The sequence below is a fragment of the Oncorhynchus masou genome, chromosome 12 (assembly GCF_036934945.1).
Source record: "Oncorhynchus masou masou isolate Uvic2021 chromosome 12, UVic_Omas_1.1, whole genome shotgun sequence".
Taxonomy (NCBI): domain Eukaryota; kingdom Metazoa; phylum Chordata; class Actinopteri; order Salmoniformes; family Salmonidae; genus Oncorhynchus; species Oncorhynchus masou.
The window spans coordinates 89,850,586-89,875,944 of NC_088223.1; the positions used below are offsets into that span (position 1 = coordinate 89,850,586).

The window sequence follows — 25,359 nt, forward strand, 5'->3', positions numbered from 1 at the left end:
TGGTGAGACACAACTGCGACTCGTCAGTGAAGAGCACTTTTTGCCAGCCCTGTTTGGTCCAGCGACTGTGGGTTTGTGCCCATAGGCGACGTTGTTGCCGGTGGTGTCTGGTGAGGACCTGCCTTACAACAGGCCTACAAGCCCTCAGTCCAGCCTCTCTCAGCCTATTGTGGACAGTCTGAGCACTGATGGAGGAATTTTGTGTTCCTGGTGTAACTTGGGCAATTGTTATTGCCATCCTGTACCTGTCCCGCAGGTGTGATATTCAGATGTACCAATCCTGTGCAGGTGTTGTTACACATGGTCTGCCACTGCGAGGACAATCAGCTGTCTGTCCTGTCTCCCTGTAGCGCTGTCTTAGGCGTCTCACAGTACGGACATTGCAATTTATTGCCCAGGCCACATCTGCAGTCCTCATGCCTCCTTGCAGCATGCCTAAGGCAATTTCACACAGATGAGCAGGGACCCTGGGCATCCTTCTTTTAGTGTTTTTCAGAGTCAGTAGAAATGCCTCTTTAGTGTCCTAAGTTTTCATAACTGTGACCTTAATTGTCTACCGTCTGTAAGCTCTTAGTGTCTTAACGACCGTTCCACAGGTGCATGTTAATTAATTGTTTATGGTTCATTGATCAAGCATGGGAAACAGTGTTTAAAACCTTTACAATGAAGATCTGTGAAGTTATTTGGATTTTCAATTATCTTTGAAAGACAGGGTCCTGAAAAAGGGACATTTCTTTTTTTGAGTTTATGAATGGAATAGAACTGTTAAATGATATTTGATGTCTAAATGTAGCTTCTCTATTGCCTTGTCTCTGCATGATGAATCACCAATGTTCAGGGTGGGGACAGACCGCCCGTCTCAAAATGGAGCACAGACCTCAGCTATAAGGCCGTAGACCTATCATCTCATGGTAACTTTTTTTCTTTTGACAGGCAGGTAGGCCTGCAAGGGGGCGGAGTTGCAATCTACTGCAGCGTTCTGTCATGCTATCCAGGTCTGTGCCCAAACAATTTGAGCTTCTACTTTTAAAAATCCACCTTTCCAGAAACAAGTCTCTCACTGTTGCCGCTTGCTATAAACCACCTTCTGCCCCCAGCTGTGCCCTGGACACCATATGTGAATTGATTGCCCCCCATCTATCTTCAGAGCTTTTGCTGTTAGGTGACCTAAACTGGGACATGCTTAACACCCCGACCATCCTACAATTTAAGTTTAATGCACTCAATCTCACACAAATTATCAATTAACCTACCAGGTACAACCCCAAATCCGTAACCATGGGCACCCTCTTAGATAGCATCCTGACCAACTTGCCCTCCAAATACACCTCTGCTGTCTTCAACCAGGATGACAGCGATCACTGCCTCATTGCTTGCGTCCATAATGGGTCTGCGTTCAAACAACCACCCTTCATCACTGTCAAAACACTCCCTAAAACACTTCAGCGAGCAGGCATTTCTAAACGACCTGGCCTGGGTATCCTGGAATGATATTGACCTCATTCTGTCAGTAGAGGATGTCTGGGTATTCTTTTAAAAGTCATTTTCTCACAATATTAAATAAGCATGCCCCATTCAAAGAAATGTAGAACCAGGAACAGATATAGCCCGTGGTTCACTCCAGACCTGACTGCCCTTGACCAGCACAAAAACATCCTGTGGTGTGCTGCATTAGCATCGAATAGCCCCCACGTTATGCAACTTTTCATGGAAGTTAGGAACCAATATACACAGGCAGTTAGGAAAGCAAAGGCTAGCTTTTTCAAACAGAAATTTGCATCCTGCAGCACAAACTCCAAAATGTTCTGAGACACTGTAAAGTCCATGGAGAATAAGAACACCTCCTCCCACTGCACTGAGGCTAGGAAGCACTGTCACCACCGATAAATCCACTATAATTAAGAAATTCAATAAGCATTATTCTACGACTGGCCATGCTTTCCACCTTGCTACCCCTACCCCGGTCAACAACCCTGCTCCCCCTACAGAAACCCAAGCCTCTCCCATTTCTCCTTCACCCAAATCCAGATAGCTGATGTTCTGAAAGAGCTGCAACATCTGGACCCCTACAAATCAGCAGGGCGAGACAATCTGGACCCTCTCTTTCTACAATGATCTGCCGCAATTGTTGCAACCACTATTTCTAGCCTGTTCAACCTCTTCCGTATCGTCTGAGATCCCTAAAGATTGGAAAGCTGCCACAGTCATCCCCCCCTATTTAAAGGTAGAGACACTCTCTAGACCCAAACTGCTACAGACCTATATATATCCTGCCCTGCCTTTCTAAAATATTCGAAATGCCAAGTTAACAAACAGATCACCGTCCATTTCAAAATCCCACTATGCAATCTGGCTTCCGAGCTGGTCATGGGTGCACCTCAGCCACGCTCAAGGTCCTAAACGATATCATAACCTCCATCGATAAGGGACAATATTGTGCATTCATAGACCTGGCCAAGGATTTCAACACTGTCAATCACCACATTCTTATCGGCAGACTCAACAGCCTTGGTTTCTCAAATGACTGCCTAGCCTGGTTCATCAACTAATTTTCACATGGAGATCAGTGTGTCAAACCGGAGGGCCTGTTGCCCGGACCTCTGGCAGTCTCTATGGGGGTGCCACAGGGTTCAATTCTCGGGCCGACTCTTTTCTCTGTATATATCAATGATATCGCTCTTGCTGCTGGTGATTCTCTGATCCACCTCTACGCAGACGACACCATTCTGTATACTTCTGGCCCTTCTTTGGACACTGTGCTAACTATCCTCTAGATGAGCTTCAATGCCATACAACTCTCCTTCTGTTGCCTCCAACTGCTCTTAAATGCAAGTAAAGCTAAATGCATGCTCTTCAACCGATCAATACCAACACCTGCCTGCCGGTCCAGCATCACTACTCGGGATGGCTCTGACTTAGAATTTGTGGACATCTACAAATACCTAGGTGTCTCTCCTTCCAGACTCACATTAAGCATCTCCAATCCAAAATCAAATTCCTATTTTGCAACAAAGCCTCCTTCAGTCACCAAACACCCTTGTAAAACTATCCTACTGATCCTTGACTTCGGCGACGTCATTTACAAAATAGCCTCAACACTCTACTCAGCAAATTGGATGCAGTCTATCACAGTGCCATCTGTTTTGTCACCAAAGCCCCATATACTTCCCACCACTGCGACCTGTATGCTCTTGTTGGCTGGCCCTCACTTCATATTCTTCGCCAAACCCACTGGCTCCAGGTCATCTATAAGTCTTTGCTAGGTAAAACCCCACCTTATCACAGCTCACTGGTCACCATAGCAGCACCCACCTGTAGCATGCGCTCCAACAGGTATATTTTACTGGTCACCCTCAAAGCCAATTCCTCCTTTGGCCGCCTCGCCTTCCAGTTCCCTGCTGCCAATGACTGGAACGAATTGCAAAAATCACTGAAGCTGGAGACTCATATCTCCCTTCACTAACTTTAAGCTCCAGCTGTCAGAGCAGCTCACAGTTCACTGCACCTGTACATAGCCCATCTGTAAATAGCCCATCCAACTACCTCATCCCTATATTGTTATTTTTTGTTGTTGTTGCTCCTTTGCACCTCAATAGCTCTACTTGCACATTCATCTTCTGCACATCTATCACTCCAGTATTTAATTACTAAATTGTAATTACTTCGCCACTCTGTAATTACTTCGCCACTCTGTTTTTGTCGCTTTGCTTTATCTTAGCCAGGTCGCGGTTGTAAATGAGAACTTGTTCTCAACTGGCTTACCTGGTTAAATAAAGGTTAAATAAGTCGGTCACACTCAGAGGCCTTCTGGAGATGGATGTTGAGTCACTGAGCTAAGCAGAGGCAGCATTGAGCTACACACAGACCCTTCTACTATCTGTCAGTGCTGCTCAGTCTTCGCTGAATTAGACTTGATAATGTGGTTGGTTCTTACTGCTGTCTTGTTGAGAGGCCTGATGGTATCCCAGGTGGTAGTTGGTTGGCTCTGGTGAAGCAGCTCAACTGTGTGTGTGTATGTGTGTACCGTATTTTACTACACACACCACCCAGCCCTAGAGAACCCCCACATGCCTGAGGTACTGATGCTTTATTTGGTTAATTTGTTCAGCACATTTGTGTAGTTGTTACTTTAGATACTATTAATAGAGAAATACATCCACATCTTGAGTTTAACAACCCAAAATGGCCGCTTCTCATGCCAAGAGGAGTAGTGCGAGCCACAGTTGGACCAGGTAGGCTCTCCCAGTCCACTCACCACAACTCTAGTAACGTAACATCGCTCCAGGCCACGGGTGAGCTCTCTGCCAAATCCTCTGCCGTGTCTCTCTCTCACGCACAAAAACGAAGAGACAGGCACTCACACACACACACACACACACACACACACACACACACACACACACACACACACACACACACACACACACACAAAGACGGGGAGGGAGACAGACCCAAATACCCTTAAACACTTAGTCAGCCTCCAGCCTCTCCTGGGAAGGAAGGTGCACTCTCCGTTTATATTAAATGAGTGACATCCACTGAGTAGATACGATCATAGACTGCCCGTCAATGATACGTCTGCCACTTACCATTCACATCTAATACGTCATCTGGTTAATGTATGTCGATGTACAGGTAGAGGAAGGTGGAGCGGGTCACCAGAGTACACCTTTGTGTCATTTCTAGACCTGACCTGTTTTCACAGACCTTAGCCACAGTCAGTCCTGCTGCAAGGTCTTTAACTATGAGAGCGACCGAGAGAGAGAGAGAGTTGGAGTGCTTGCTGACTGCTCTGCTCTCTCTGGCCTTTTGCCACAGCCGCTGACTGGCTGCTATTTCTTTGACTAACTCTGGCTGTTTTTTTGAATGCAGCAGTAGGCCAACGGAGGGCATCTCCTGACCACCTGCTTATTACCCCACTATAAAAGCCAGTACCAGTTCCCTCTGTTTCAGAGATGAGCTTTTTAACTATTTAGTCTATGGGGTTACTATGCTGCACTTGCTGTTAGATGCCTAGAGAGCCAGTGCGCATCCCAACTGACCCCCTATTAGGGCTTCCGAGTGGCGGAGCGGTCTAAGGCACTGCATCTCAGTGCTAGAGGTGTCGCTACAGACCATGGTTCGATTCCAGGCTGTATCACAACCGGCAGTGATTGGGAGTCCCATAGGGCGGAGCACGATTGGCCCAGCGTCGCCCGGGTTAGGGTTTGGCCTGGGGTAGGCAGTCATTGTCAAGTAAGAATTTGTTCTTAACTGACTTGCCTAGTTAAAAAATATATAATTAATTTGTGAACCACATTTTGACCTATTCCCTTAATGTTGCTCTGGTCAAATGTAACTTTTTAACTATTTAGTCTATGGGGTTACTCTGCTGGTCAAAAAGTGCACTATATTGAGAATAGGGTGCAATTTTGATGCAGACCCAGTGTGTAGTGTCGGAATGTATCAAGGTCCTAAAATGCGTTGCTTAACAGTTATTTTGTGTTATTTTCAGCAGGCGTTGGCGACGTTACCCAATGAAACACTGTTTTCCAGTAGTTTCCACAAGCCAAGTAGTCATGGCAACTGTTTTGAAAACGTCCACCTAGTTTTAGTCTGAAACCGTTACAGCTATAAATCATTAGGCAGAGGAGAAATTTAAAGGTGTGTGTGTGTGTGTGTGTGTGTGTGTGTGTGTGTGTGTGTGTGTTAGGAAGTTATAGTGAAAGCTACTGACTCAGCACATCCCATGTCCTATTGGTGATGGATGTTATGTTTCCTGGTGCTTCTCCTGGCTGTCTGCTACTGGCCATCAGACCTGGGTTCAAATACTATTTGAAGTCTTTCAAATACTTTAAGCATTTTCAGGGTTTCCACTTTTGCAACTATTCCATTGTGCCAGGCTTGATCAAGCCCAGCTAATTTATTTCAAATTATTTCAAATACTACCTAAGCTCAGGTTTGCTGGCCATATACTTGGACATGGAACCTCTTTGTTCTGTTGGCTACTGTAACCAGGAAGTGGTTCCTCTCTGGTTGGACTGGTAGTGTATAAACAGGCTGGCTTTTGTTTTCATTGTCTCATAGCCAGGGGGAGAGCACATGATTGGTAGGGGGGGGGGGGCAGAAAATGAGAAGCTGAGAGCCTGAGAGAGAGAAACAGAGAAAGGGAGTGGAGAAGAATAGAGGCATGGTGAAGTCAGTTGGAATGTTTCAGAACAGGCTGAGGCTGACGCAACCCAGACGACTACAGTGAGGAGGAAATCCCTGGCACAGAGAGGGCTGGGGAACCCCGTTCAACCCCCCCCCAGTCCTCCCTCCCTCTTTCCCTTCCAGCTAGCAAGCCTCTCTTCCCAGCTCAGACCAGCAGAACTAGGAACTGCAGCCAGCCTGTCTGCCATAAAAACAATAGTCTGCGTCCCCACTTGTCTAGCCGGGAAAGGGGCTTTTGTCAGACTGGCAGAGCAGGGGAAAGGTTTCTGGATCTTCGGACACAGTACACAGTTGTCAAAGGGTTTTCCCATGTTCAGCTCAGAGCTCCGACAGGAACCAGCGCCTCCATACGCATGTTGCTGAAATCCTTTATTCTCATTAAACAATGAATCATCGTTGCAATACAGATTACGGTGTGTGAGGATGAGGCAAGAATGATGATGATGATGATGATGATGAGATAATTGGTTAAGAACTAAGAAGGAATAGAAAGCTGTAGGGCTATGACTGAAATGCATTCGCTGGTTGATATTTATAGGCCAGTTTGACAACGACCGTTATATCCCTGCTTCATCTTGCCTTTTTTAACATTTTATTTTACCTTTATTTAACTAGGCAAGTCAGTTAAGAACAAATTCTTACTTTCAATGATTGCCTAGGAGCAGTGGGTTAACTACCTGTTCAACTACCCTCCCACTTCCTGCTTCTTCTTGCCCTTACTCTCCTGCTTCTTCTTGCCCTTAATCTCCTGCTCATCCCACTTCCATCCCACTCTCCTGCTTCATCTTGCCCTTACTCTCCCACTTCCTGCTTCTTCTTGCCCTTACTCTCCTGCTTCTTCTTGCCCTTAATCTCCTGTTTCATCTTGCCCTTACGCTCCCACTTCCTGCTTCTTCTTGCCCTTACTCTCCTGCTTCATCCCGCCCTTACTCTCCCACTTCCTGCTTCTTCTTGCCCTTACTCTCCTGCTTCTTCTTGCCCTTACTCTCCTGCTTCATCTTGTCCTTACTGTCCTGCTTCTTCTTGCCCTTACTCTCCTGCTTCTTCTTGTCCTTACTCTCCCACTTCCTGCTTCTTCTTACCCTTACTCTCCTGCTTCTTCTTGTCCTTACTCTCCTGCTTCATCTTGTCCTTACTCTCCTGCTTCATCTTGCCCTTACTCTCCTGCTTCCTGCTTCTTCTTGCCCTTACTCTCCCACTTCCTGCTTCTTCTTGTCCTTACTCTCCTGCTTCATCTTGCCCTTACTCTCCCACTTCCTGCTTCTTCTTGCCCTTACTCTCCCGCTTCCTGCTTCTTCTTGCCCTTACTCTCCTGCTTCATCCCGCCCTTACTCTCCTGCTTCCTGCTTCTTCTTGTCCTTACTCTCCTGCTTCATCCCGCCCTTACTCTCCTGTTTCATCTTGCCCTTACTCTCCTGCTTCTTCTTGCCCTTACTCTCCCACTTCCTGCTTCTTCTTGCCCTTACTCTCCTGCTTCCTGCTTCTTCTTGCCCTTACTCTCCTGCTTCCTGCTTCTTCTTGCCCTTACTCTCCTGCTTCATCCCGCCCTTACTCTCCCACTTCCTGCTTCTTCTTGCCCTTACTCTCCCGCTTCCTGCTTCTTCTTGTCCTTACTCTCCTGCTTCATCTTACCTCCTGCTTCCTGCTTCTTCTTGTCCTTACTCTCCTGCTTCAACTTGCCCTTACTCTCCCACTTCCTGCTTCTTCTTGCCCTTACTCTCCTGCTTCATCCCGCCCTTACTCTCCTGCTTCATCCCGCCCTTACTCTCCTGCTTCATCTGCCCTTTCTCCTGCTTTGCCCTTACTGCTTCCTGCTTCTTCTTCATCTCCTGCTTCATCCCGCCCTTACTCTCCCACTTCCTGCTTCTTCTTGCCCTTACTCTCCTGCTTCATCCCGCCCTTACTCTCCCACTTCCTGCTTCTTCTTGCCCTTACTCTCCTGCTTCATCCCGCCCTTACTCTCCCACTTCCTGCTTCTTCTTGCCCTTACTCTCCTGCTTCATCCCGCCCTTACTCTCCTGCTTCATCTTGCGCTTACTCTCCTGCTTCATCTTGCGCTTACTCTCCTGCTTCATCTTGCGCTTACTCTCCTGCTTCATCTTGCGCTTACTCTCCTGCTTCTTCTTGCCCTTACTCTCCTGCTTCTTCTTGCCCTTACTCTCCTGCTTCTTCTTGCCCTTACTCTCCTGCTTCCTGCTTCTTCTTGCCCTTACTCTCCTGCTTCCTGCTTCTTCTTGTCCTTACTCTCCTGCTTCATCCCGCCCTTACTCTCCCACTTCTTCTTGTCCTTCTCCTGCTTCATCCCGCCCCTACTCTCCTGCTTCATCTTGCCCTTACTCTCCCACTTCCTGCTTCTTCTTGTCCTTACTCTCCTGCTTCATCCCGCCCTTACTCTCCCGCTTCCTGCTTCTTCTTGTCCTTACTCTCCTGCTTCATCCCGCCCCTACTCTCCTGCTTCATCTTGCCCTTACTCTCCCACTTCCTGCTTCTTCTTGCCCTTACTCTCCTGCTTCATCTTGCCCTTACTCTCCCACTTCTTGCTTGGATAACATGATCAGTGGAAACAGTGTTCTTCAAAGCACAATAACCCCTCTTTGTACTCTACATTATTCATGTACTCTACCGTGTCAATAAAAAGCGATTTCATTAAGTTATATTTTAACCTCAAATCAAATCAAATCAAATTTATTTCATCAGCTGATATCTCAAAGTGCTGTACAGAAACCCAGCCTAAAACCCCAAACAGCAAGCAATGCAGGTTAGAAGCACGGTTAGGAAAAACTCCCTAGAAAAGCCAAAACCTAGGAAGAAACCTAGAGAGGAACCAGGCTGGGGTGGCCAGTCCTCTTCTGGCTGTGCCGGGTAGAGATTATAACAGAACATGGCCAAGATGTTCAAATGTTATGACCAGCATTAATAATAACCAGTTTTAGAGCAGCAAGCACGGCCTGGACTGGGGACAGCAAGGAGTCATCATGTCAAGTAGTCCTGGGGCATGGTCCTAGGGCTCAGGTCAGTTCTTGAAACTGGAGCAGCAGCACGGCCAGGTGGACTGGGGACAGCAAGGAGTCATCATGTCAGGTAGTCCTGGGGCATGGTCCTGGGCTCAGGTCCTCCGAGAGAGAGAAGGAGAGAATTAGAGAACGCACACTTAGATTCACACAGGACACCTGGACAGGAGAAGTACTCCAGATATAACAAACTGACCCCAGCCCCCGAACATAAACTACTGCAGCATAAATACTGGAGGCTGAGACAGGAGGGGTCAGGAGACACTGTGGCCCCCACCCGAGGACACCCCCGGACAGGGCCAAACAGGAAGGATATAACCCCACCCACTTTGCCAAAGCACAGCCCCCCACCACTGGAGGGATATCTTCAACCACCAACTTACCATCCTGAGACAAAGCTGAGTATAGCCCGCAAAGATCTCCGCCACGGCACAACCCAAGGGGGGGCGCCAACCCAGACAGGATGACCACATCAGTGAATCAACCCACTCAGGTGACGCACCCCTCCAGGGACGGCATGAGAGAGCCCCAGCAAGCCAGTGACTCAGCCCCTGTAACAGGGTTAGAGGCAGAGAATCCCAGTGGAAAGAGGGGAACCGGCCAGGCAGAGACAGCAAGGGTGGTTCTGCTCCAGAGCCTTTCCGTTCACCCTCCCACTCCTGGGCCAGACTACACTCAATCATATGACCCACTGAAGAGATGAGTCTTCAGTAAAGACTTAAAGGTTGAGACCGAGTTTGCGTCTCTGACATGGGTAGGCAGACCGTTCCATAAAAATGGAGCTCTATAGGAGAAAGCCCTGCCTCCAGCTGTTTGCTTAGAAATTCTAGGGACAATTAGGAGGCCTGCGTCTTGTGACCGTAGCGTACGTGTAGGTATGTACGGCAGGACCAAATCAGAGAGATAGGTAGGAGCAAGCCCATGCAATGCTTTGTAAAACCAGTAAAACCTTGAAATCAGCCCTTGCTTTGACAGGAAGCCAGTGTAGGGAGGCTAGCACTGGAGTAATATGATCAAATTTTTGGTTCTAGTCAGGATTCTAGCAGCCGTATTTAGCACTAACTGAAGTTTATTTAGTGCTTTATTTAGCCGGAAAGTAGAGCATTGCAGTAGTCCAACCTAGAAGCGACAAAAGCATGGATTAATTTTTCTGCATCATTTTTGGACAGAAAGTTTCTGATTTTTGCAATGTTACGTAGATGGAAAAAAGCTGTCCTTGAAATGGTCTTGATATGTTCTTCAAAAGAGAGATCAGGGTCCAGAGTAACGCCGAGGTCCTTTACAGTTTTATTTGAGATGACTGTACAACCATTAAGATTAATTGTCAGATTCAACAGAAGATCTCTTTGTTTCTTGGGACCTAGAACAAGCATCTCTGTTTTATCCGAGTTTAAAAGTAGAAAGTTTGCTGCCATCCACTTCCTTATGTCTGAAACACATGCTTCTAGCGAGGGCAATTTTGGGGCTTCACCATGTTTCATTGAAATGTACAGCTGTGTATCATCCGCATAGCAGTGAAAGTTAACATTATGTTTTCGAATAACATCCCCAAGAGGTAAAATATATAGTGAAAACAACAGCGGTCCTAAAACGGAACCTTGAGGAACACCGAAATTTACAGTTGATTTGTCAGAGGACAAACCATCCACAGAGACAAACTGATATCTTTCCGACAGATAAGATCTAAACCAGGCCAGAACTTGTCCGTGTAGACCAATTTGGGTTTCCAATCTCTCCAAAGAATGTGGTGATCGATGGTATCAAAAGCAGCACTAAGGTCTAGGAGCACGAGGACAGATGCAGAGCCTCGGTCCGATGCCATTAAAATGTCATTTACCACCTTCACAAGTGCCGTCTCAGTGCTATGATGGGGTCTAAAACCAGACTGAAGCATTTCATATACATTGTTTGTCTTCAGGAAGGCAGTGAGTTGCTGAGCAACAGCCTTTTCTAAGATTTTTGAGAGGAATGGAAGATTCGATATCCGATAGTTTTTTATATTTTCTAGGTCAAGGTTTGGCTTTTTCAAGAGAGGCTTTATTACTGCCACTTTTAGTGAGTTTGGTACACATCCGTGGATAGAGAGCCGTTTATTATGTTCAACATAGGAGGGCCAAGCACAGGAAGCAGCTCTTTCAGTAGTTTAGTTGGAATAGGGTCCAGTAAGCAGCTTGAAGGTTTAGAGGCCATGATTATTTTCATCATTGTGTCAAGAGATATAGTACTAAAACACTTGAGCGTCTCTCTTGATCCTAGGTCCACGCAGAGTTGTGCAGACTCAGGACAACTGAGCTTTGAAGGAATACACAGATTTAAAGAGGAGTCTGTAATTTGCTTTCTAATAATCATAATTTTTTCCTCAAAGAAGTTCATGAATTTATCACTGCTAAAGTGAAAGTCATCCTCTCTTGGGGAATGCTGCTTTTTAGTTAGCTTTGCGACCGTATCAAAAAGGAATTTTGGATTGTTCTTATTGTCCTCAATTAAGTTAGAAAAATAGGATGATCGAGCAGCAGTAAGGGCTCTTCGGTACTGCACGGTACTGTCTTTCCAAGCTAGAAATCATCAGACTCTTTTTCTTTTGGTTAATTAATCAAAGTTGGTAGGATTCAAAAGCTCCTGATTAACTCTGTGTAATTCTAGTGGTCCTGAAATAAAATAAATGTAATTTCCCGGTGTGCGGGTGTGTGTCTTTCTTGGATATGTTTTTGGAAGGGCTCTCCTCCGTGCAAGTCACGTCATGGTTCCTCTACTTTTCGGCCCTCTGAGTGGGATCACATTTGATGACCATGTAAAACCTTCAATGCCTTAGTCATACTGTAGTTTGTTTCCAAACATGTCCATCCTGCTTTTATATTTCAATATTTCAATCATGACTTTAGAGTAAGACTGGAAATTGCAGCTATTGAGAACTTTCTGTGTTAGCAAATATGAATGTTTTGCCCTGATCTCAGTACGGTTATATAGACCAGTCTTACAGGAGGTCCTAGTTTGACAGGGGAGTGTATTGCTATAGCATGTTCAGCACTTCATTATATAATTATATATATATATAATATACACACACACAATTTAGCAGGTGCTTTTATCCAATGTGACTTAGTCATGTGTTTTACGTACGGATGGTCCCAGGAATTGAACACACTATCCTGTAAGGCCCATGCTTTACCAACCAAGCTACACAGATCATCACATTACCTGAGCTGTGACTTAGTGTTGTGCTGACCAGTATAGATGGACATGTGGTGCTGTAAAGAGGTTCTCATCACTGTGGTGGGTGTTGTACTGCCTGTCCCTCACCCCGAGTCACCCCGACTCCCCTCCCTCCACACCTCCCCCTCCCTCCACACCTTCCACTCTTCCCCCTCTCTCCACACCTCCCCCTCTCTCCACTCCTCCCCCTCTCTCCACTCCGCACCTCCCCCCACACCTCCTCCTCCCTCCCCCTCCCTCCGCACCTCCTTCCCCCTCCCTCCGCACCTCCCTCCCTCCACACCTCTCCCTCCCTCCCTCCCTCCACTCCCTCCCCCTCCTCCCTCCCTCCCCTCCCTCCCTCCCCCTCCGTCTCCTCCTCCCTCCCCCCTCCCCTCCCTCCCTCCCTCCCTCCCCCTCCCTCCCTCCCTCCCTCCCTCTCCCTCCCTCCCCTCCCTCCCCCCTCCCCCCCTCCCCCTCCACCCTCCTCCACTCCTCCCCCTCCTCCCTCCGCACCTCCCTCCACACCTCCTCCTCCTCCCCCTCCCCCCCCTCCGCACCTCCTCTTCCTCCGCACCTCTCCCTCCCTCCCTCTCCTCCCTCCCTCCTCCTCCCTCCCTCCCTCCCTCCCTCCCTCCCTCCCCCCTCCCTCCCTCCCTCCCTCCCTCCCTCCCTCCCTCCCCCCTCCCACACAGATCTGATAATGGTGAGAGCTGAAGGATAACATTTGTTTTAAATCATCAGAGTTGTTACAACACACTAATCCTTTAGTTCAGAAACACTGTCATGAGAAGCCTTCCTTTATTTCATATGTAATCATACATTTAAACTCAACTGCTCCAGGATGTAGTGGAAATGTTGACACATGTCAAAAGCATCTCAAAGCCTGTTCTAAATGAATCTGTTAATCATTAACATGTCTATGTGCTGTTCCTCCTCTCTCTCGCTGTCCCCCTCCCTCTCTCGCTGTCCCCCCTCCCTCTCTCGCTGTTCTTCATCCATCTCCCCCTTCCATTCCTCCATGGACGGCGTGATGGTCGTGTGACACTGACAGAGCTTCCGGCTGATGAAGGTAAATATTGATATTTCCAGTGAGATTCTAGAGCCCCCTCCTCTACAATGATGATTAGCCTTTTAGCCTAGGATCGTGTGTGTGTGTCCTCAGAGTACACACTGACTTGAAGCACCACCCATATAGATACACTGTCAGTAGAAGAGGGATTAATGACTGGCTGAACAGAAGTATAGACCTATAGAAGTCCCATATTATCAACGGCTGGGTAGTGCTGTTTTACTGTGGTTCCAATTCTCATGATGTACTTTCAGGCCTGGACTAAGAGTTTTTATAGGTACAGTATCTGTGACAAGATGATGTATAGCCGGACAGCCTTATATGTACAGGGCCTTCAGAAAGTAGTCACAAAAAGTAGTCACACGTCTTGTCTTTCTCCACATATTTGTTGTTACAGACAGAATTTTAAATGTATTACATTTAGATTTTGTGTCACTGCCCTACACACACTACCCCATAATGTCAAAGTGGAATTGTTTAGACGTTTTATTATAATTTTGTAAAAACAAAAATTGTACAAATTAATACAAAATGAAAAGCTAAAATGTCTTGAGTCATTAAGTATGCAACCCCTTTGTTATGGCAAGCCTAAATAAGTCCAGGAGTAAGAATTTGCTTAAGTCACGTCAGTTGCAATAATTTTACAATAATAGTGTTTAACATGATTTTTGAATGACTACCTCATCTCTGTACCCCACACATACAATTATCCGTAAGGTCACCCAGTCGAGCAGTGAATTTCAACCACAAAGACCAGGGAGGTTTTCCAACGCCTCACAAAGAAGGGCACCCATTGGTAGATGGGTAAAAAAAATATTAAAAAGCAGACATTGAAAATCCCTTTGAGCTCGGTGAAGTTATTAGTTATACTTTATAGTTCTACTTACCCAGTCACTACAAAGATACAGGCGTCCTTACGGACTCCGTTGCCAGAGTGAAAGGAAACCGCTCAGGGATTTCACCATGAGGCCAATGGTGACTTTAAAACGGCTACAGAGTTGAATGGCTGTGATAGGAGAAAACTGAGGATGGATCTACAACATTATAGTTACTCCACAATACTAACCTAAATGACAGAGTGAAAAGAAGGAAGCCTGTACAGATTAAAAACGTGCATCCTGTTTGCACTAAGGCACTAAAGTAAAACTGAAATGAACATGTTTGATTTATAAAGGGTTATATTTGGGGCAAACACGACACATCACTGAGTACCACTTTTCATATTTTAAAGCATGGTGGTGGCTGCATCATGTTATGGGGGATGCTTCTCATCGGTAAGGACTGGAGTTTTTAGGATAAAAAGAAACTGAATAAAGCCAAGCACAGGAAAAATCCAAGAGGAAAACCTGACATTCACCTTTCAGCAGGACAATAAGCTAAAACGCAAGGCCAAATTTACACTGGAGTTGCTTAACAAGACAACATTGTATGTTCCTGAGTGGCCTCGTTACAGTTTTGACTTAACTCTTCTTGAAAATCTATGGCAAGCCTCTAATGGCTGTCTAGCAATGATCAACTACTGTCATCAACTTGACAGAGCTTGAAGAATTCAGGTGTGGAAAGCTCTTAGCGGCTTACACAGAACGACTAACAGCTGTAATCACTACCAACAGTGATTCTAACATGTATTGACTCAAGGGTGTAAATACTTATGCAAGTTAGATATTTATGTATTTATTTTTCAGTAAATTTGGCAAAAGTTCTAAACATGTTCTCACTTTTGTTATTATGGGGTGTTGTGTGTAGGTGGGTGAGAACCTAAATGTAATCCATTTTTAAATTCAGGCTGTAACACCACATGTGGAATAAGTCAAGGGGTGTGAATACTTTCTGAAGACTGTGTGTGTGTGTGTGTGTGTGTGTGTGTGTGTGTGTGTTGTAGGCAAGTCCCTATGGGAGCTGGTGGTGGAGCAGTTTGAAGACCTCCTGGTCAGAATCCTGTTGTTAGCTGCCTGCGTCTCCTTTGTAAGTAACTGTTGAACCCAATACCCTGCTGCTCATCACATTCTCCTTAGTAACTGTTGAACCCAATACCCTGCTGCTCATCACATTCTCCTTAGTAACTGTTGAACCCAATACCCTGCTGCTCATCACCTTCTCCTTAGTAACTGTTGAACCCAATACCCTGCTGCTCATCACATTCTCCTTAGTAACTATTGAAACCAATACCCTGCTGCTCATCACATTCTCCTTAGTAACTATTGAACCCAATACCCTGCTGCTCATCACATTCTCCTTAGTAACTATTGAACCCAATACCCTGCTGCTCATCACATTCTCCTTAGTAACTATTGAAACCAATACCCTGCTGCTCATCACATTCTCCTTAGTAACTATTGAACCCAATACCCTGCTGCTCATCACATTCTCCTTAGTAACTATTGAACCCAATACCCTGCTGCTCATCACATTCTCCTTAGTAACTATTGAAACCAATACCCTGCTGCTCATCACATTCTCCTTAGTAACTATTGAAACCAATACCCTGCTGCTCATCACATTCTCCTTAGTAACTATTGAACCCAATACCCTGCTGCTCATCACATTCTCCTTAGTAACTATTGAACCCAATACCCTGCTGCTCATCACATTCTCCTGAGTAACTATTGAAACCAATACCCTGCTGCTCATCACATTCTCCTTAGTAACTATTGAACCCAATACCCTGCTGCTCATCACATTCTCCTTAGTAAATATTGAACCCAATACCCTGCTGCTCATCACATTCTCCTGAGTAACTATTGAACCCAATACCCTGCTGCTCATCACATTCTCCTTAGTAACTATTGAAACCAATACCCTGCTGCTCATCACATTCTCTAAGTTAGTAACTATTGAACCCAATACCCTGCTGCTCATCACATTCTCCTTAGTAACTATTGAAACCAATACCCTGCTGCTCATCACATTCTCCTTAGTAACTATTGAACCCAATACCCTGCTGCTCATCACATTCTCCTAAGTTAGTAACTATTGAACCCAATACCCTGCTGCTCATCACATTCTCCTGAGTAACTATTGAACCCAATACCCTGCTGCTCATCACATTCTCCTTAGTAACTATTGAAACCAATACCCTGCTGCTCATCACATTCTCCTTAGTAACTATTGAACCCAATACCCTGCTGCTCATCACATTCTCCTTAGTAACTATTGAAACCAATACCCTGCTGCTCATCATATTCTCCTTAGTAACTATTGAACCCAATACCCTGCTGCTCATCACATTCTCCTTAGTAACTTACCCTGCTGCTCATCAACTTATAACTGAACCCAATACCCTGCTGCTCATCACATTCTCCTAAGTAAGTAACTATTGAATCCAATACCCTGCTGCTCTTCACATTCTCCTTTGTTCACTTCTCTCCACTCATTCATATGAGTCCTTTGTTTTGTCCTTTTTCTACAGTGGCTTGAAAGTTTTATGTCTATCTTTGCAGCTTCGCCCACTAGTGACAACAAGGCTTCTCTGCCCAGACAGTGGACAGAATGTGTCTGTGATAATCTGCCCTGACAGTGGACAGAATGTGTCTGTGATAATCTGCCCTGACAGTGGACAGAATGTGTCTGTGATACTCTGTCTGCAGGCATTGCTTTGCATACCACCTCCGTGTTTTCAATAATACTGGCCTGCCGATGATGGAAGGTTCAGACTCTTGACTCCCTAGATTTTCCACTCAAAGCATTTCTCTTTACTTCAGTATTTCCAATACTCTGACGCATACAATTCCTTAAATAGTGACCCTGTTTTTGGGCCAGGTGGTAGGGTGGAGTATGTGTCACGGCCAGGGGAACCCTGTCTGGATAACGATTGTATTTCCATCTATTACAGGGCTATTCTGGGCAGTGGAAAATAATTATTAAAATGTATACGATACAAATATATCTACACTAATTGCCTTTGTGTTGATCCTGATGTTTCTAAGTGGGAGGCTGTTTGTTTTTCCTAATGTAAATTAGGCTGACCGTACTTGTAATTTAAACGTGTTAGCACTGTAACAAGACCCTGTTTTGTTCCACTGATTTACAGCTCCCACAACCTTTACTATACACCAAGCAGACTGAGCTACCTAGGCTGGTTTAACCTCCCCCACATCCTTTACTATACACCAAGCAGACTAAGCTACCTTGGCTGCTTTAACCTCCCCCACATCCTTTACTATACACCAAGCAGACTGAGCTACCTAGGCTGGTTTAACCTCCCCCACATCCTTTACTATACACCAAACAGACTAAGCTACCTAGGCTGGTTTAACCTCCCCCACATCCTTTACTATACACCAAGCAGACTGAGCTACCTTGGCTGGTTTAACCTCCCCCACATCCTTTACTATACACCAAGCAGACTGAGCTACCTAGGCTGGTTTAACCTCCCCACATCCTTTACTATACACCAAGCAGACTGAGCTACCTAGGCTGGTTTAACTCCCCGCACATCCTTTACTATACACCAAGCAGACTGAGCTACCTAGGCTGGTTTAACCTCCCCCACATCCTTTACTATACACCAAGCAGACTGAGCTACCTTGGCTGGTTTAACCTCCCCCACATCCTTTACTATACACCAAGCAGACTAAGCTACCTAGGCTGGTTTAACCTCCCGCACATCCTTTACTATACACCAAGCAGACTGAGCTACCTTGGCTGGTTTAACCTCCCGCACATCCTTTGAGACTTGATGCTGATGTATTCCTTATGGGTCAGTCGGTGCTACTGTGCATTGGTGTTCCCGAGTGGCGCAGTGGTCTAAGACACTGCATCTCAGCGCTTGAGGCGTCACTACAGACACGATGGTGAGTCCCATAGGGCGGCGCACAATTGGCCCAGCGTTGTCCGGGTTTGGCCTGTGTAGGAAGTCATTGTAAATAATAATTTGTTCTTAATTGACTTGCCTTGTTAAACAAAGGTAAAATAAAAAAGTGACATCAAATGGATTTAGTTAGTTAAATAAACACTTTTTATTATTTTTATTAAAACAATTCAGTTTTAGTGACCAACGTTGCTGCTTTAATGAATTACAGCAACATGTGCTCAGCCTACTGATGCTGGAAGAGGTGGTGAAAGTGACCATTCAGAAGTATCCGAAAGAAAGGCAATGCTAACCTATAAGGGCCAAACCTCAATGGGGGAATTACTAATTTGTGTGCCTATTTGAATAATATGTAAATGAAGACATTGAGCTGCTCTGACTCTGCATGACATGAGAATAGAGCCTTGTAACCAGGCAACAAGAGAGGAACACAGGACAAAGCTGTTGATTTTAAAGCCGTCTCCGATATAATCATTACACATGACTATTTATGGATGGAAGTCGTAGAGGAGAAGGAATGCTCAGGTCTACCACTACAGCCTCTAACTGTTACTGGGCACAATGCTTACTGTCATTTATCATATTGTAGGCAACTTTTTTTACTATTTAATTCGATCATCTTTTTACTAAGATTTGTTGTGTAGTTGAGACAACTTGATCACTCCCATCCATCTATGAGAATAGGGGTTATAGACCGGGCCATACCAAGTCAGGCTGACCCATGACACCAACCGATGACAACTGGCAACACCTGAAACAATGAATACACTTCCTAATTATGAAATAAACACTTCCTCCATTTTATTCTGTGGAAGGAGGAAAGGTTGGCTTCCTTTATTTCATTCTCCACAGCATTATGTGAGAGGTGGAGTATAGGTCAAGGTTTTGGTTTGTGCAGGAAGGGAGTGAAAAAGTCAAGTGGCCATTGAATTGGGCCCTGATGCTTTGCTTGTTGTCGTGCATGTCTTCGTGAACATTATTTTAATACGTTTTTTTATTTAAAAAATGTAGTTTTTCCTTCCATTTGTTCAAGCTGTGTTTTGGTTTTAACGTGATGTTGGAACTGTGGCCATTCAGTCCCAATAAGCCATCTGTCTGGAAGTGAAGCGTAACTCCTGTCTCCTCTCAAGGGTCTCCAAACTTTTCTAGCATGAGAACAACTTTTTAAAAGAAATGCTGTGAGCTACTCTCTTTATAGCTTTCAAAAAGGCACATTCTCTTCTCTGCAACTCTTCCCCAGGTCCTTCGTGCACTACTTTCTCTTGTACACTTTGTATTCTGTCAATATGCCTGGTAAAATAATGTTTCATAAAAACTCTGAGGGGGGAGGGACCCTACAAAATCAATTTTGTTTCCCAAATTCTGTTTGAGATTTTCCTGGTTTTCACTTTTTTTGGGGGGGGGGGGGGGGGTTCACTCTGAATTACAATTGTTGATAGAGAAACAACTAAATTGGATGTTCTGAGTCGATGTCAATGTTTTAAACGTATCAGAAAAACATTTTTTTTGGTGGGGGTCTGGTGGTTTGGTGGTCTGGAAGAAAGCATTTTTTAAAATATATATTTTGGTAGCTCGCGATCGACCTGTTGGAAATCCCTGCTCTAATTCCCGTCTACTAAAACTAAGAACACTCGCTAATTGTCAGAAATACCACAGAAGTGTGTCAGTCACAAGTACAGCCTCTGGTGGCCTCCGGTACATTGTAACGCCTTCACTTCATCTGAAATATACAGCAAATTTATGGAATATTTTATCATGTTTACCTCTGAACTTTTTGTTGTTGGTATTGTGCAGAAAGATATGACTTTGCAACTAAAATTACTGAGCATGTATGAATTGGGTGTATTGTTTTGGATATGGTGGGGCCTAAGGGTGGGCAATTCCAGTCCTCGAGGGCCTGATTGGTGTCACAGTTTTGCCCCAGCTAACACATCTTTGGTTCAGAATGCAATTTGATTAATCAGCTGGAGAAAGTGTGACAACAATCAGGCCCTCGACGACTGGAGTTGCCCCCCCCCTATGTGATCAGAACTATTGTCAATAGCAACGCGACGTTGCAGAGTACACAAGTTCAGCTTTCCCAACTTTGGTCCAGCCCTGGTTTACTCTTCCCTCGGCTATGCTTCGCTTTCCTCCGTGGGAAATGAATCGGACCTCGTTTCATCACAACATGCTAGATGGATTTCTGCTGAAAGTGGCAGACGCGTTCATCTTTTTTTTATTCGAACTGAACACTGAATAACAAAGAGAACAACCAAAAACAGTTCTGTCTGGTGCAGACAGAAAAACAGAAAGCAACTACCCACAAAAACCCAGTGGGAAAAGGCTACCTAAGTATGGTTCTCAATCAGAGACAACGATAGACAGCTGCCTCTGATTGAGAACCACACCCGCCAAACAACAAAGAAATATAAAACCTAGAAAATGAACATAGAATACCCACCCTTGCCACACCCTGGCTTAACCAAAATAGAGAATAAAAACCTCTCTATGGCCAGGGCGTGCCATCCATTTTAGTGTCTGGATTCGGTGAGGGCCCAAATGATCAAACTTTGACCAGAATGAGGCTCTCTACTACCTGTTCCTGCAGTAATGATTCTTATCAAATATTTTCATAATTTATTGGTAGATAATTGGCAAAAAGCCGAGGTCTACCAGTAGTCTATGCAAATTAGGGAGCCAAATGAAGGGCTCTCACTGATGCGATTCGGTTACACTGACTGACGAGGTGAGTTACTCACCGTCTGGCAAGCCCCGACATCCTAGGGAAGGGATGCCTAGAAAATCCTTTGGTTTATTTGTCCCGATGCGATTCCATGGTCATATAACAACGTTGCATGACTTATGATTGATTGACTTTATTCAGTCACTTCAACACATTTTACAAACTTGCTGTTCAGTTGTCAATTAAAGCACAGTAAATAGCCTACTGTGAGATTTGACTGCAACCAACCGCAGTGCACACATGTTGTATCGACCAAATTGTGCCGACAGATGGCCATAACAAACAGGTTCCCTGTCATCGCTGGCTTTGTGACTGACGGGCGCCTATCCTATCAATAGATTGCTAGAAGATGCATATCATTCATTCTTGTGGTAGAGAGCTCGATGGACTTGCGAATTGATACTTTTACATGAAAAGTAGTCATGTTTAAAAAAATAAATATATATATATATATATACACACACACACACACACACACACACACACACACACAGTGGGGCAAAAAAGTATTTAGTCAGTCACCAATTGTGCAAGTTCTCCCACTTAAAAAGATGAGAGGCCTGTAATTTTCATGATAGGTACACTTCAACTATGACAGACAAAAATGAGAAAAAAATCACGTTGTAGGATTTTTAATTTATTTGCAAATTATGATGGAAAATAATTATTTGGTCAATGCCAAAAGTTTCTCAATACTTTGCTATATACCCCTTTGTTGGCAATGACAGAGGTCAAACGTTTTCTGTAAGTCTTCACAAGGTTTTCACACACTGTTACTGGTATTTTGGCCCATTCCTCCATGCAGATCTCCTCTAGAGCAGTGATGTTTTGGAGCTGTTGCTGGGCAACACGGACTTTCAACTCCCTCCAAAGATTTTCTATGGGGTTGAGATCTGGAGACTGGCTAGGCCACTCCAAGACCTTAAAATGCTTCTTACGAAGCCACTCCTTCGTTGCCCGGGCAGTGTGTTTGGGATCATTGTCATGCTGAAAGACCCAGCCACGTTTCATCTTCAAAACCTTGCTGATGGAAGGAGGTTTTCACTCAAAATCTCACGATACATGGCCCCATTCATTCTTTCCTTTACACGGATCAGTCGTCCTGGTCCCTTTGCAGAAAAACAACCCCAAAGCATGATGTTTCCACCCCCATGTTTAGTAGGTATGGTGTTCTTTGGATGCAACTCAGCCTTCTTTGTCCTCCAAACATGAGTTGAGTTTATACCAAAACGTTATATTTTGGTTTCATCTGACTATATGACATTCTCCCAATCTTCTTCTGGATCATCCAAATGCTCTCAAGCAAACTTCAGAAGGGCCTGGACATGTACTGGCTTAAGCAGGGGGGCACATCTGGCACTGCAGGATTTGAGTCTCTGGCGGCGTAGTGTGTTACTAATGGTAGGCTTTGTTACTTTGGTCCCAGCTCTCTGCAGGTCATTCACTAGGTCCCAATGTGATTTTCTGGATTTTTTTTTAAAATTCATTTTGTGTGTCATAGTTGAAGTGTACCTATGATGAAAATTACAGGCCTCTCTCATCTTTTTAAGTGGGAGAACTTGCACAATTTGTGGCTGACAAAATTCATTTTTGCCCCACTGTATTTAAAAAATATATGAAGTGGAAGAAGTAGTTGGCTGAAAATTAGTCTGTAACCTGCCGATTAGCCAACAGACGGCGCTAATGGAAAACCGTGTCAACTGGCTAGCTAGGCTGAATGAAAGGAAAGGACCGATCAGAACGAGTTGCTCTCCTTCAATATTCTCTACACAGAGCGGAGTGGAGTGAAGGGTAGATTTGCGGGACCCAAACGGTCGTGAATGATGAGCTATCGACCGAGGCTTGAGCCGCCGACCTGCTCCGATCCTCTTCACTGCTCACTAGTCACTGTAGAGGAAAAAACACTTTTACTAGAATCTGTTATGTTAACTCTGTATTATATGCCCCTCCCCCTCCAGGTGCTGGCTCTGTTTGAGGAGGGGGAGGAGACCATCACAGCCTTCGTGGAACCTATCGTCATCCTGCTTATCCTCATCGCTAACGCTGTGATCGGAGTCTGGCAGGTGAGTGTCTCTATCTCGTGTGTGTTCACCTGATCATGTGTCAGGAGATGGTGCTGACATGCAGGATATTATATGGTGTGTCACCTTAGGGCGAAGACATTATGTAACGAGTCATCTATACAGAACCATAACTTGTGTTCTGCTTTTGACCTTCATACTTCCCAGCAGGGCTTTTATTGATGGGTAGGATAGTAAAGCCATATTCAATTGAAACATAGAATCCATGGAGACAAGGCCAAGCTTTTAAATTGCCCGGTGTATATACACGTGGCAATGTACATGGTGCTTCTAGAGGCGCTAGTAAAACAAGCCATTGATGATATAAATGCTAGTTCTGTAGGTATTTCACTCAGAGCGATCACTTACTGTCTTTGTTCATTTCACTCTGTAGACCTGCAGACAGAAATGAGTCAGTGTTAATTGAAGACCATGAACTGCAGCCTAATCAGAATTGGCCTCTGAATAGAGCACTTTGTCTTTGGAGGGATGGGTAGAAGGAGGAGGGATGGGTAGAAGGAGGAGGGATGGGTAGAAGGAGGAGGGATGGGTAGAAGGAGGAGGGATGGGTAGAAGGAGGAGGGATGGGTAGAAGGAGGAGGGATGGGTAGAAGGAGGAGGGATGGGTAGAAGGAGGAGGGATGGGTAGAATGAGGAGGGATGGGTAGAATGAGGAGAGATGGGTAGAATGAGGAGAGATGGGTAGAATGAGGAGAGATGGGTAGAATGAGGAGAGATGGGTAGAATGAGGAGAGATGGGTAGAAGGAGGAGGGATGGGTAGAAGGAGGAGGGATGGGTAGAAGGAGGAGGGATGGGTAGCATGGGGAGGGATGGGTAGCATGGGGAGGGATGGGTAGCATGGGGAGGGATGGGTAGCATGGGGAGGGCTGGGTAGCATGAGGAGGGCTGGGTAGCATGAGGAGGGCTGGGTAGCATGAGGAGGGCTGGGTAGCATGAGGAGGGATGGGTAGCATGAGGAGGAGGGATAGATAGAGCACATGTGATTAAAGTGGCGTTCGGAGGACACATTGACAGCTGAGTGAGCGAGCACTGGGTAAGGTCAGTCTATGGGTTGAATGTTCAGTTTATAGCCATTGCCTTTCTAGTAGGGGTTCATTCCAAAGTGACAGAAAGGAACAAACACTTTAGCGTGGTACGAAATGGGGCTGTTGGTACTGAACCTGCCTCTGTCTCTCCGTGTGGTCCAGGAGAGGAATGCGGAGAACGCCATTGAGGCGCTGAAGGAGTACGAGCCAGAGATAGCCAAGGTGTACCGTATGAATCGCAAGGCTGTCCAGAGGGTCAAGGCTCGGGAAATCGTGCCTGGGGATGTTGTAGAGATTGCCGGTGAGTACAGGGTGAAGGACAGACAGGTTCTTTTTCAGTGTGAAAGTATTTTTCTTTGTTCACCCTGCATTCTGGCCACACACACACACGCCAACACACACACACGCCAACACACACACACGCCAACACACACACACGCCAACACACACACACGCCAACACACACACACCAACACACACACACCAACACACACACACCAACACACCAACACACCAACACATCAACGCACACACACCAACACATCAACGCACACACACCAACACATCAACGCACACACACCAACACATCAACGCACACACACCAACACACACCAACACACACACGCAAACGCAAACACACACACACACCAACACACACACGCCAACACACCAGCACACCAACACATCAACGCACACACACCAACACACCAACACATCAACGCACACACACCAACACACACCCACACACCAACACACACCAACACCAACACACACCAACACCAACACACACCAACACCAACACATCAACACCAACACACATCAACACCAACACACATCAACACCAACACACATCAACACCAACACAAACACACATCAACACCAACACACACCAACACACACCAACACACACCAACACACGCCAACACACGCCAACACACACACACACACCAACACCAACACCAACACACCAACACCAACACCAACACACCAACACCAACACACCAACACACACCAACACCAACACCAACCAACACCAACCAACACCAACACCAACCAACACCAACACCAACCAACACCAACCAAAACCAACACCAACACCAACCAACACCAACACCAACCAACACCAACCAACACCAACCAACACCAACACCAACCAACACCAACACCAACCAACACCAACACCAACACACCAACACCAACACACACCAACACCAACACACACCAACACCAACACCAACCAACACACACCA

General features: G+C 45.5%; 1 protein-coding gene across 1 annotated transcript in view; it reads left to right on the forward strand.

Moving 5' to 3' along the window:
• LOC135551033 (sarcoplasmic/endoplasmic reticulum calcium ATPase 1-like) overlaps nucleotides 1-25,359 on the forward strand; it is a 102,294-nt gene that overhangs the window by 16,660 nt on the left and 60,275 nt on the right. The window contains exons 2-5 of the mRNA XM_064982409.1: nucleotides 13,450-13,467; nucleotides 15,350-15,432; nucleotides 22,961-23,065; nucleotides 24,272-24,410. Of these exons, the coding sequence (XP_064838481.1) occupies nucleotides 13,450-13,467; nucleotides 15,350-15,432; nucleotides 22,961-23,065; nucleotides 24,272-24,410 (345 nt within the window). The remainder of the gene's footprint in view (nucleotides 1-13,449; nucleotides 13,468-15,349; nucleotides 15,433-22,960; nucleotides 23,066-24,271; nucleotides 24,411-25,359) is intronic.